Source organism: Manacus vitellinus, unplaced genomic scaffold, assembly GCF_001715985.3.
Source record: "Manacus vitellinus isolate BGI_N305 unplaced genomic scaffold, ASM171598v3 scaffold_21_pilon, whole genome shotgun sequence".
NCBI lineage: Eukaryota > Metazoa > Chordata > Aves > Passeriformes > Pipridae > Manacus > Manacus vitellinus.
The window spans coordinates 2961074-2974497 of NW_021939546.1; the positions used below are offsets into that span (position 1 = coordinate 2961074).

Genomic DNA, 13424 nt, shown 5'->3' on the forward strand with positions numbered 1-13424 from the left:
GAGGGCCAGAAGCGGGTTTAGTTTTTTCGAGTTTGGTTTTTGTTTGTTTGTTTGTTTGTTTGAAATCCAGCACAGTACTATTGCAGTATCAGAGTAGGGGTTAACTTTAGGAATGCTGGATCAGCTGTGAGAAAGATGAGTGGAATACAATACAGCATATTGTATTGTATCCCGCAGGACAATGAAGATCTGCTAAAACAGTAGCTGAACTTTTTTAAGCCACTCTATGGGCCTATTCTTAGTGTTAAACTGCTGATTGAAAACTCCTCTTGCCTTCTCTGACAGCTGGAGAAATTGAAGGTCTTGAATCGTACTGGTTTGGTGTGTGCAGGGGCTGCTGGAGGTGACTGGATGTGACTGAGGCATTTTCAAAATCAGTCTTGGCAAGGCTGTTTTGTTTGAGCATATAAAAACTATTCTTATGCAAATAAAAAACAATTTGTCTAATAAGGCACATCTTTAATTTATTCACAGCTTAGGCTGTCTCCTCTGTTTTTAGTGTCAACAATCTTTTATCTGAAATAAATATTCCTGGCTATCTCTTAGGTACTTTATAAAGCATTTATAAAATGTTTGGGACTCGGTGAATTTAGTAACAGATCAAAATCTAAACATGCTGAATACTATAGAGAGTAACGTCTCAAACCATGTTTATAAAGTTCTCATCCAATCTTTCCCCCTCATACTCAACTAAAATGGGAGCCTCTTCTGTTAGTCACGATGCTTGAATACAATTACCTCTTTGTCTTTCTGTCTGCTTCATGACTGCTGTTGGTTTGCATTGGGTCTTTTGTAGACAAAGAAATAGACATAATCTTGCTAAATAACAAGTCAGTGCTCTCTGGAAATTTATCTGAATTACAATTTGTCATTCTGCATCTCCATTTCCAAGAGTGAACAATGCTAATGCTAACATCTAAGAAAACTGCTGTATGTCTTGAAAATTCCATTTCTTTCAAGGATTGGACATAGGCTTGTAGATGTGGGGGAAAATAGTAGCTACAGCAGTAAATAAGTTTTCCAGAAGAGTGAATGTTCGTGAGAGGCTTCTGGTGTTCTCCTGGATGCAGAAGGAAATGAGTCAGGATGTCTTGCATATATGCTGTTTTGTCAAGTGAGAGAGGAAGAACTTCTCAGCAAGTGACTCTGTAATTCCAAATGGACAGAAATTCCATTATTAAATAAGTGTCCTGACAGCCTATCTGCAAATTTAAGAACTTGTCCAAACTTTTCTGTGGGTTCTGCAGAACATGTGCAATAATATGAGAAAAGTCTGAAATTTAGTGTAATGTGCAAGTGCCTTTCACAGAAAATAAACATCTTTGGAGTCCGGGTTGTTAGTGCAGACCAATCTGGTACTACTATATCCATCCTTGCATGTTTTTCAACTGACATGGACTGATTTTCATTTCAGAAATGGAAAATCCTGAAGTGGCCGTGAGCAGCTGCAGTTCTCATGATGGTGAAAATGTTTGCAGCTACAAACGGCACCCATCAATATCACAGGAGGGGCTTTTGGAAGACCAGCTTAGAAGGAAGTTAAAATTTTTCTTCATGAACCCATGTGAGAAATTCTGGGCCCGGGGCAGAAAGCCTTGGAAACTTGGGATTCAATTACTCAAAATAGTAATGGTTACAGTTCAGGTGAGTACCTATGGAAGCAGGGACTCTTCTTGGCTCGTGCAAAGTCAAATGAGTGCAGGTGACATGCTGTTCATGGTGTGGTGCAGAGAAAGGGAAAGAATAGACTGCAAAACTATCTTCTTTGCATATATCTAGTTTAGATCTTAGGTGGCATAATTTTCTCCTAAAACTGGTGACTGAAAAAAATAGCCTTCCTAAGCATGGAGATGAAACAAACCACATTTAAGGGCTCAACCTGACTTTTTACTTTATTTTTTTTCATTCCCATTTTTCCCCCCAAACTCTTGCATTGAAAAATCTTCAGAAATTCTTCATCACTCTTTCTCTCACCCAGTCTTGCACCATAGATTTCATGTAACACATTTATCTGCTGCCCAAAACACAGTTGTTTGTCTCAAAGTTCTGTGGTTAAGGAGGAAGAAAGTCTTTCATAAAACCTTTCTAATGCCTCAGATGATGATCCTGCAGAGTTGCCCACATGTGATTTACCTTTATGGTGGTGTCAGTCCTATGACACACATATATAGAGAAGAATATTTTCCATGGTTGCATGAATTATGGGACAAACTGCAAAAATTAGAGGTCTTCTGCTGTACATGCAGCAGCACGTTTCTGTCCCTTATTGCTTCAGTTTTAAATGTGTCATCATTCTCTGATTATCATACCTCCCATTTTGCAACTAAAAATAAAATTTGATGATGGAAGAACCCAAATAAGAAAGCAAATAGTGCCAGTCTTTTCCGAGAAAATCTGCCTGTAGGTAATTCAATCTTAGCACTGTTGATTTGCTGGTGCCGAGCTCACAGAACATTTCAGTATCTCTGTAACTGAATTACCCTTATCAAAACCTACATATCCAGTTTGCATCATGGCCATAAAACTAATCTGTAGACTACTGATTCAGACTTATCTCTGATGAGTTTCTTCACAATACACCTGACACCAGATTTGAAACAATAGTCAAGAGAATTGTGAGCTCCCAGAAACAATACATCATACTTCTAGAAACCTTTTCCAGCCTGGATAATAGCTAGCAGGGGGTTTTGCTAACTTTTCAGGAACAGTTGTATTACATTTTTTTACCAGCTTCAGAGGTTATCCTGTTACAAGCACAGTTTTGATCAGTTACTCTCAAAGCACTTTTCACTGAAACTTGAAGGAGAGATGTTTGTTTTTCTGAATTATTCTCAAATTGCCTTTTGTGTGCTGGAGTAAGGACTTTAAAGTGGGGTCTTGTTAAGTCTCCTGCTTTTTTGGCTGTGGAACAACGTTATTCCCCAAGGCAATTCAATTGACACCAGGCTGAACTAACAAAACAAGTGTAACAGTATATAGGGAGCTTGAATTTGAGATCGCATCCTTTTCTTAGTCAAAATGAGAGTCCTTGGCTCACATGCTGGTAAACATATTAAAGGAGCATTCTTGAAACCCACTTTTTCCTTAAAGTCAAACTTTCTTTTGACCAGCTGTGAAATGGAGCAGCCTGCAAGTAACTGCCACGTTTACCAGCATGACAAAAGAGTGGCTGCTTGTAGCACAGGATTCATATGTTAATCCAGAACCAACTTTGTCTTTGAACAGGAAATATAAATGTCTTTTTCAGCTGGTGGTTTTTGGATTGAGCAACCAAATGGTGGTAGCCTTCAAAGAAGAGAACACTATTGCGTTCAAACACCTCTTCTTGAAAGGATACATGGACAGAATGGATGATACCTACGCTGTATACACACAAACAGATGTCTATGACCAGATATTCTTTGCAATAAATCAGGTGAGGATTGTGGCTGCAATGTATATTGTACATATGCCCTTTGCCTGGCTACCTTTTCTTGAATTGAACTTCTGTGCCAGTTGCTTAAGACTAAAGCATCAACTCATTTAGGTTTTCTGTCATTGCCAGAGCATTGTACTTGTGGTGACATCCTTAAAGCTCAGTATACTAGTTCTGCACTAAAAGCAGTCCTTGGATCTGATCCAGAATTCGGTGCAAGGCTTTCTAGTAAGAACTGCAAAGAGAAAAATATAATAAGCAAAAAGGTATTTAGATCTAAATCCTGTACTTACTGTTTTTGTCAGATACCTTAAAGTATTTGAGGACTCAGCTGTAGTGTGGTTTAGGTTTCACAGTTCCTGAGGTGATCTTTTAAATAAAAGAGACAAGTTATGACACAGATCCAAACAATTCTGGGTTTGCTTTGTTTTGTTTTGTGTTGTTTTTCTCAGAGACTAACAGTTTTGGTGCCATTTAAGTTTGTTTGTTTGTTCTGAACTTTAGTACTTACAGCTGCCCAACATCTCTGTTGGAAATCATGCTTATGAGAAGAGGGGAGCAGAGGAGACAGCTCTGGCCATTTGTCAGCAGTTCTACAAGCGAGGAATCATCTGTCCTGGAAATGACACCTTTGATATAGACCCAGAGATTGTGACTGGTGATGAACCTAATCTATTGCATTGATTCTTTGGGAGAAGGGACCCTACATTTATGATAAATTCTTAAAAAAAAATTACAGTACTGTATAGTCTTATCACATGATCTGTATCGAACTTACTACCAGCCAAAACTGGTAAGAAAAGTACTGTGTAACCTGTAGCCCTCACCTCTGAGGTAGCATTCTTTTCTGTCTAATGACACAAAAAAGTGATGAGTCATTAGCACCAATGGCCATCTAATACAAGTATTTGGGACTAATTTCAAGAGCCTTCCCTGTGAAATCATGATTAACTTGGCTGGTGTTCAGGGAAGCCAGTGTATTTGGCAGCTAGCTTCTCAAATGCCTCCTCACTCAAGCATGCTATCTTGTCTGGTATAGCCAACAGCTCATTACAGCCTCGGGCGTGGGACAGGCAGATTATGGTTAAAGAACATGATAACCCATGAGATATTGTTGTGAGTCCTTATCCATTCCAGACTGCTTGTACATTGAGCCAATTACACCGTTAGACAACACAACAGTGGGAAAGCACAATTTGAATTTCACTCTGGATTTCCACAGGTGAGGAGGAATGAGCACTTCCTGTGTTGGGGTGTTGGTGCATTTTCCCTGTGAAAAGCTAATCTGAATCTGTTGCAGACTGGTGACCGTGCAGCTCACGTTCAATCTGAAGGCAATCAACCTCCAGACCGTTCGTCACCATGAGCTCCCTGACTGTTACGATTTCACTTTGAGGGTATGTGGAAGCCTGCCATGTGTCTCTGTTCAAAACAACAAATTGCTCTTGCTGGTTTACAGTCAGCACAGATATTTTCTGAAGTGTTGGGCACCACTGGGTCAGTGGTCCTGAAGCACTTGCTTGGCTTAGAGCCTCTTGTGTTCTAATCCATCTGAAGTATAATGAAAGCATAAATCTCTTCTCTTTAGAGAGATTATTCTGGAAAAGGTTGTTTTCAGATCATAGAGGAATGAGAATGCAGTTTAAAATAATTTCACTTAGTAGCTAATTGATCAGCCAATTTGTGGCAGATACATGGTTCATCAGATTTGTCTTTGACAGCATTTATTTGAAGAAACTGGAATTACCTTAAGCTTAAACAAGTTTTGTAACTTCTCCCCTAGGAGAATTATTCTGAATCATTTTGCAAGCTTGGCTATGGGCTACAATGGGCTACATATATAATGGTTTAACTTTATAAAGACATGCACCTTTTTTGTTTGTTTTTGGTTTTGGTTCTTTTTTTTTTAAATACAGATAGTGTTTGATAATAAAGCACATAGTGGAAGAATTAAAATAAGTCTCAACAACGACATAGCGATCAGGGAATGTAAAGACTGGCATGTTTCTGGATCAAGTAAGTGACAAAAATGTATTCAAAGTTTTATGCTGAAATTTTGCCTCACCAGTATAACGCTTGTCAATCTTCTTCTTTATTAAAACATAAGGCACCATTGATATACAATCTCTAATATGTGAACTGTAAAGCCTGATTTTCTAAGGAATTGTTCTTCAACCTCTGATCTGAAATCCTGGGAAGCCAGCCACACCATTACTTTCCTTAGCAGTTCTCAAAGCTTGCACCATTGATAATGTCCAACCAAAATTTTTCCACGCCTCACTGTGCATCCTTCTAGCTTTCGCTACTGAACTTACACTGCTCATTTCTTAAGGCAGGGCTGTGAACTGTTCTAGCCCCAGGCAACTGGACACATGATAGTGGTTGAAAGTTGAAACTGATTTACTCTTATTTCAGGACTTAGCACCAGGAGAGATACGGAAGCACTGTTGTTAAGGCTTGCTGGAATGAAATGGCTAAAACCACTTCTAGCTGTCATTTGCCATGTATTTGAGATGCATAGTATGGTTAAATTACCTATATAGTGACTCACAAGAGTGAGCTGCCTTTGTTGGCAGCTATTTGTTCTGGTCAAAACATCATACGAGATCCTTTTCATTAGCAAAAATAATCTCTTTGATAGACAGAAGCCTTCCAGGACTCTAAATTCTGCTTACTTTTAATTTCTTTTTTCTGAAGTAGACAATAGGATGTACCAGGTTCTTTTTTTCTACTTTTGCTGCTTTCCCCGTTGCTGTGCCTATGTTAGGGAATGAAGAGCTGGAAGTGAAAAAGGAGGATTGGTGGGGTTTTTTTAAAGATCCAGACTGGAATTAATTTGGGGGGCACTTACTGAAGCGCATCACAGAGCACAAAACCCACCCACGAACGCGAACTCCGCTCGATCCCGCACCGCGTGCTCGCTGCCGTGCCGGGAGTGCCCAGCAGGTGGCGATGGCGGGAGCGCTCGCTGACCCCCCTTCCCGAGGGTCCGCGCTGGGGTCCGAGCTTTGCCTCTCCAAAAAAACCCTTCAAAAACCCTCTCCGGGAGTACTCCGTATTATTTTCTGAAAGCCAAGGAAAAATAGCAAAGTAATGGTCGCAACTGGACAATAACGAGTTGTTGCTGTTCTGGACTGTGCTGCCAAACCAACTTAAATGGCAGCAGCACAAGCAGCCACAAGTGGGTGGGCTTTTTCTGAGTAGTGAACTTCGTGGAGACAACGACAACTTCAGCATCCCATTTTGTAGAATTGCTGCATCTTCTTGCAAATTTAGCATTAAATTGTTTGATGTTTTTCTCAAACAATCATTCTTTTACCATTAAAAATCTAAGCCTTATACTGTCGCACCTAGTTTCAGCCGTATGATAGGTATAAAAAGAAAAAAAAGAGGTCTAGTGGTAGATGGTGCAAAATTTGACCTTAAATGATCACAAATGTGAGTTTTAGTAACAGAAGAGATGGAGAAATGTCTAGCTTGAGGTTGATCTTGGCTAACTGAGCAGCAGTACAAATTATCCGCACTGCTCTAGGAAAAGAAACCTATCTGACAGTCAAATACTAGTCTGAAAGAGAAGAAGATACATACTGTAAAGTTCCTAGGTTTTGGGTTTGGTTATTTTGGTTTGGTTTTTTATTTTTTGTGTGGTTTTGTTTTGTTTGTTTGTTTGTTTTTAATTCTGTTACTCCAAAGGCCATTCCAGTGCTTGTAAAATGATCAACTCTCACCTCTAATTCTGCAGGGTTATAAGAAGGACTAACACTCTGGTATATCAACCTTCCTAAATTTACTGAAGTGGTATCTATAGTGCAGATTCACTTGTGTCTCTCATGAAAATATGTCCTATAAACTTCTGTGGGAAAAATGCTAAGCTTTTTCTTAATTCCATTGTATAAACATAGTTAACATAAAAATTTGATTCTTACTTCAATACTCAAGGTGGTCAACAAAACGAAATGCATCTGACTATAAATATCTGCATTTTTGTTCTTGCAGTACAGAAGAACACTCATTACATGATGATCTTCGATGCTTTTGTCATATTGACTTGTCTGGCCTCATTGATCCTTTGCACACGATCAGTAATTAAAGGAATTCGGCTCCAAAGGGTGGGTATAACTCCTCCCTTGGAAAGTCTTGTCTTATGTAAGTCTGATTAACTGTTTTCTTTCCTCCTTTGTCCTAGGAATTTGTAAGCTTTTTCCTATATTATTATAAGAAAGAAGTGCCTTTCAGTGATCAAATGGAATTTGTCAATGGATGGTACATCTTGATTATGGTTAGTGATGTCTTAACTATTGTTGGATCAACTCTAAAGATGGAGATACAAGCCAAGGTAAGCATTTTACACTGTCAGGTGAAAGCAAAACTGCTTCTGTCCCACCTAGGTTCAAATCTCTCAGAAGACTTTAGGCTGGCTATACTTGATTCTGAGTGGCATGAAATTTTAGAACTCTTTCTTCTCTTCTTTGTAACTGATATGTGTTGTTTCTAGTAGCAAGATATAAAACCTCCAAATATCACTAAATATGATAGTTCTAATTATCTTTGTTCCTTGTGACTCTGAGGAATAAAATGAACTTCATATCTGAAAGTTTAAGACGGTTGACTTCCCCTCTTCTTCAGTTAAAAACTCTTATATTTGCTCATTTGATGGATTTTTTTCAAATTTAGCATTTAACTTTTTGAATCCTGTTTAACAAGTGTTTAACTAGCACAGAATCTCTCTCCTTAAACATCACTTTGCTGCTTTCCCAGCTTCTAGTTTCCAGCATGTTCATAACAGTCAGCCACAGCCAGGTTCTAGGCCTTCAGTTTCTAAAATAAACTTGATATAGAAAAAAGGCAAAACTTGTAAAAGCATACTATGTGCAGCAAGAATTAGGGAAGAAAAACAATATGCAACCCTGAAACACTCTGATATTCAGATAATGTTGTTCTTCACAAAATCTGTAGCAGGCTTTGAAGTGTGACATTGCAACATAATGAACTTTGGACAGTAGTGATGAAAGGATGGGTCTGAAATCCATCTGCTGACAGCTTGACTATCATAAACACCATGTACAAATTGTCCTATCTTACCTTAGGAACTGTAAACTCAGTTCTTAAGAATAGAAAGAAGCTATGAGGAAGTTGGCTAGGATAAAAGATCTTGCTTTGGGAGAAGCAAAGAAGAGAACAAGATTGGAAAAAGGTCTGGCATTTGGGATTCTGATCTTATATTTGAAATATATCTGTTTATGTACGTTTCTTTTCTAAGAGAGTATTTTACTAAAACTCTTCTCTACAGGTACATTTCACTTCATTTTGCAAACCTTGTGGACCATAATAACAAGATCTTGTTCCACATAACTGTATGAAAGTGGATGAATAACAAGTTCACATTAAAGTAGCCAAGTTCTAAATAAATTATGTTAATAGAAAAGATTAACCAATATCTATTGCCAATATCTATCTATAATATCTGTTATCTATATGTCATTCTTAGGAGAATAAAAACTGAAAATAATAAAAACTTCTTACTCAAGTAAGCTGTCATGATCTATTTCAGAGCAGAGCTGCAGTTCAGGAACAGGATATATGCTAACTTGGATGAAAACAGGCCAGTAGGTATAGGTGGAAAAAACAGTGAAGTGCCAATGAAATATAAATGAAGTTCTGGTTAGAATTAATTAGGAGCTAATTTGTCTTCTCTTTAATAGCTTTCTACACCTCATAGTTCCCAGCTACCTAACAAGATCCTCCTTGGTATTTATCTGAGCAATGCTGACAAGTCATGCTAGGTTTTACAAACAGCTTTTCCTATGCACTGGAAGAACCTTCTTTGCTCTGTGGTTCTAAATTCACGTCTACGCTGTCCATTGGGATGCAGTAGAGAGATTTCTAAGCTGCTCTGGGAAATCTGTGGATGCAGATTCTAGGAGCAGTTGCTGCAGGCCTGGAAGAAGCATAAAAATGTTTGCAGAGCCACTCTACAGATCTTGGTGGGCCAGGTACAGAGGGGGTGTCTCTGCACCTGCAGTGCACCTGCGCTCTTGGCTTTGCAAATGAAGCCCATCTTGTCAGAGTCTGTTTTACAAACAGCCCTATGTAAAGGCATGTGAAATGAGTTACACTTGAAAGGGCCCTTGTTCTTTGGTGAAACCTCTCTCCAGTGCATACTGCCTCCAACTAATTTCCAGTGGGAGAGTCTGCCAAGGAAAAAGTGTTTCTTAACAAATCTTTGTGGTAATGAGTCACAATTTTGAACCTGTTTTTATAATAATGAATTTTTTTCTGTCTTATTTTTTTCTTTGTTTGTTCTCTTGGGTTTTTTTTAGAGTCTGACAAGTTATGATGTCTGTAGCATACTCCTAGGAACATCCACTATGCTTGTATGGCTTGGAGTCATTCGCTATCTAGGTTTCTTTCAGAAGTATAATGTAAGGATCTCCTGGGATCTTCGTACTGTTGGTATTTATTCTGTTTGTTGCTATAAGGGGACTGGAAGAAGTGTCTGGTTAAATTCTTACTGTTTGTATTGCTTTGTGCAGCTTCTCATCCTAACCCTGCGAGCAGCACTACCCAATGTAATGAGGTTCTGCTGTTGTGCTGCTATGATCTACCTGGGCTATTGTTTCTGTGGATGGATTGTACTGGGACCATACCATGCGAAGGTAATGTACTCACACGAAAAAGATAACTTGAATAACAGAATGAGAGGTTACTACTGTTGTTTTCTAAGTTTCCATGTCAAGACTTCCCTTAATATAAAAATAGTGCGTCTTCAACATGATGCTGCTGTGTTTGAGGAGTCTGACTTCCACGAGTCAATCAGGCTTTCCCTGAGTTATGAAAGCTCTGAGTCAGAAGTGGAAGCTGCCATGACTCCTAATCATATGCTGATATTTTGAGAAATAATTTTCATTTTACAGAACACTCTTGTCAGACTAAAACTTTGGAAACATTATGCTTATCCCTTTTAAAAAAGAATTTGGCTTATCTGAATTGAATGTGTATATGTATAGGAGGTGACAAACTTTACTCATTCATCAAATTTTTTATTGTTTGCACTTTGTCATACCCTGTGTGTAGGAAGAGATCCAAGGCAGCCAGTTACCAGCTGCGTATCTTCATGTTATCTACAGTCTTTGTATCTAAATAAAGCAGTGACAGATATTCTTGTCTTCTTCTCTCCTCTCTAGTTTCGCTCTCTGAACACAGTTTCTGAATGCCTTTTCTCATTGATCAATGGAGATGACATGTTTGCCACCTTTGCAAAAATGCAGCAGAAAAGTTACTTGGTTTGGTTATTCAGCAGGATCTACCTCTACTCCTTCATCAGTCTGTTCATCTATATGGTGCTGAGTCTTTTCATTGCACTCATTACAGATACGTATGAAACAGTCAAGGTAAGCATAGATTATTCATTTGGAGTAACAGTGCAAAATTGGTGCTATCAAGACTCCCATATCCCTCAATATTTTAAATTGCAGTGCATGCCAATCTAAAGAATAAACATAATGACTACTTTTGAGGGTGTAGAAGGATGACAGGAGGGTTTTTAATCCCTCTCTACTTCATCTTTCTTACAAAGTCTGTCTGTTTTCCTGCTCCAATGAAAGCTGAATATCTACTGAAAAGCAGTATTTTCACATTAGGTTCTGTGAATCTTCTAATTTCAGACTTGAGCAACGTCTGAAAAGTGGGCTGGGGAGAATTTGGGTTATTGTACATTTAAGCCTTTTTAAAGGTTTAACTAAATATCAATTTTTAGCACTACCAGCAAGATGGCTTTCCAGAGACAGAACTTCAGAGATTTATAGCACAGTGCAAAGACTTACCGAACTCTGGCAGGTACAGGTTAGAGGAGGAGAGTTCTGCATCTCTCTTCTGTTGTTGTAATGGTATGTATCTATATTAAAATTATACATTAAGTTATATGCAAAAGTGACACACTGCTAAATGCCCCTGGTGTAAAGTTTATGAAGAGTCCTTCAATTTTAGGGGTGGAGGGGAAAAAAAACAGAACACAAAAATCCCAGACTATTTCTAGTGCTCTAGAATGGAGCTTCAGCAAAATGTCAGCAACCAACAAATTCCTTAGAGGAGGTGAGGGAACTTTCAAATTAAGAATCACTTAACATGTGAAAAGTGGTACAGAAAGTTAGACAATATATACAGTAACTCGGGAAGCCCATATTTGTAATGTGCAAGCATTAACAGTTCTTGTACTCACTGCAACAGGCAGGACTTACAGAACTCATTCAGTGTTTTCTTATCCACTTTTTAATGACACCTTGTGCAGTAAGGTCTCCTAACTTAAATGGTAACAGGCTTGAAACTTGGGGACAAAATCAGCTTGTAAAAGTTTTAAGACAGCATGCACTTGGAAAACATTGCCTAACTTTCACTATGGAGAACAAATGCTTCAGTTATTTGAAGTTTTGTTTCTTCAGGAATACTGATTGCAGGATACGTGGTTTATATTTAACCATGCAGGCAGCAGCTCTGAGTCTTGCTTGCTGAAGGGCTTTTAGTGGGGGAGCTGAAAAATATTTGCCACTTGATTAAGAAGATCAAAGGTGTTTTCAATTCCTTGGTATTGGGCTTTTCTGGTGGACTATATTGTTATGTGCCAGATAGAATATATTTATGAGGGGGAGGAGATGGGGACATATCTTGGAGCAGGGAGATGACAGAGCCTGCTGTGAGCCAACCCCTGTTCTGACCCAGTGCCTTACTGGAGATAAAAGTGTGGGATGAAGCAGAGCAGGGTATCTTGCTCCTGGGTAAAGGGCATGGACATGTTAATATTTCCTTTTCTGCACACACCTCTCAGTTTAACAGGCAAGAAAGCCAATATGAGGCAGGAGAGGGTGGGGAAGTAATAATTTTCCCACTGACTGTGCAGTGGGGATCAGGCATCTAAAAGAGCATTCTCATGTTCAAAATGTTTTACAGTGGTTTTTAGCAGTTTCTTATTGATGTATGTCAAATTTGTAATTAAATAGTTCAGTTGCATTTCTAAGGCTCCTTGTACAATGAGACTATTATTTTGATACTTTCCTCCCCTCTCTTGTACAGGTTGTAGCGAACATATTTAATGGATTATGGGAGTGTATCACGGAGGCTTTAAAGTAGCACACATTGGAAGAATTGGACAACAGATCTTCTGGAAAACCTTATATCTAGAGCTTGAATTTGCTTTTCTTGAGAAACAGTGTAAGCCTGTGCCAGAAGCTTATGCTAAACTTACAGACTTTTTGATTAGACACTCACTGCTAATTCAGGGGGTTTGGGTGTTTGTTTATATTAGCTTTATTCTATTTGTTTTCTCAGTTAAATTGTGCTAGAATGCAAAGGGCATCAAAAAGCTGTCTGTGTTCAGAGTCTTGGCTAGGTTATAAGAGTAGACCAGAAATGTAGTAACTTTCAACTATAATTAGAACTAGTGTTGGACAACTGCAGCTTTGAACACCAACCTAACCCTCAGTACTGCTGCCATTATCTGTCCATGGTTGACCTGTTACTGAACGAATGAAAGCTCGCTCTGGAGCTCTCAGAATTTTTTGTTTATTTGCACTCATAGTAAAAATAAAAACTATGAATTTGGTGTAATTTTTTTCCGGAGTCATTACAGTGAGTTGATACACAAACCATTCAAATATAGCTGAAAGCATAAAATAAATATTTCCTTAAACAGAAGTAGGAGCTGATGTGAGTGGCTGTCTCTTCTCAGAGAGGCCAGGATATGCCAGGCTGAACTGGAGCTTGAGGGTTGAGTAGCATGGAGAAAGGTAGATGTTCTCCAGTATCCAGCACTCGGTAGGATCAGTGACAGCCTTCAATTTTATAGTGTGTGGACCTTTCAAAATATCTATTTTTTACTTTGAAATCTTCCTCTGGTTTACAAGTCTGTGGTAAAGTCTCTGGTTTACAAGTCTGTAAACATGAAGTGTAAACTAAGTTAAATACACAGAAGATGTCTCTGAGAGTCATATTCCTCCACACTTTAGAAATTGGATGT

At 38.6% G+C, this 13424-nt stretch overlaps 1 protein-coding gene across 3 annotated transcripts; it reads left to right on the forward strand.

The window, feature by feature from the left end:
- Positions 1-1416: 1416 nt before the first annotated feature.
- MCOLN3 (mucolipin 3) lies at positions 1417-13055 on the forward strand. 3 transcript variants are annotated; one of them, XR_001920615.2, is made up of 13 exons: positions 1417-1644; positions 3248-3415; positions 3920-4073; positions 4553-4637; positions 4716-4812; positions 5332-5431; positions 7412-7524; positions 7602-7751; positions 9736-9868; positions 9949-10071; positions 10600-10806; positions 11172-11301; positions 12482-12514. XR_001920615.2 is itself a non-coding variant. In XM_008921921.3 (13 exons), the coding sequence occupies exons 1-13, from the start codon at positions 1417-1419 to the stop codon at positions 12499-12501; spliced, it is 1677 nt and encodes a 558-aa protein (XP_008920169.3). In that variant the 3' UTR covers positions 12502-13055. The 3 variants fall into 3 exon arrangements, 2 of the variants coding, with proteins under 2 accessions (XP_008920169.3, XP_017927750.2); XM_008921921.3 differs by having other exon boundaries at positions 9736-9837; positions 12482-13055; XM_018072261.2 differs by having other exon boundaries at positions 9736-10071; positions 12482-13055.
- Positions 13056-13424: the final 369 nt, after the last annotated feature.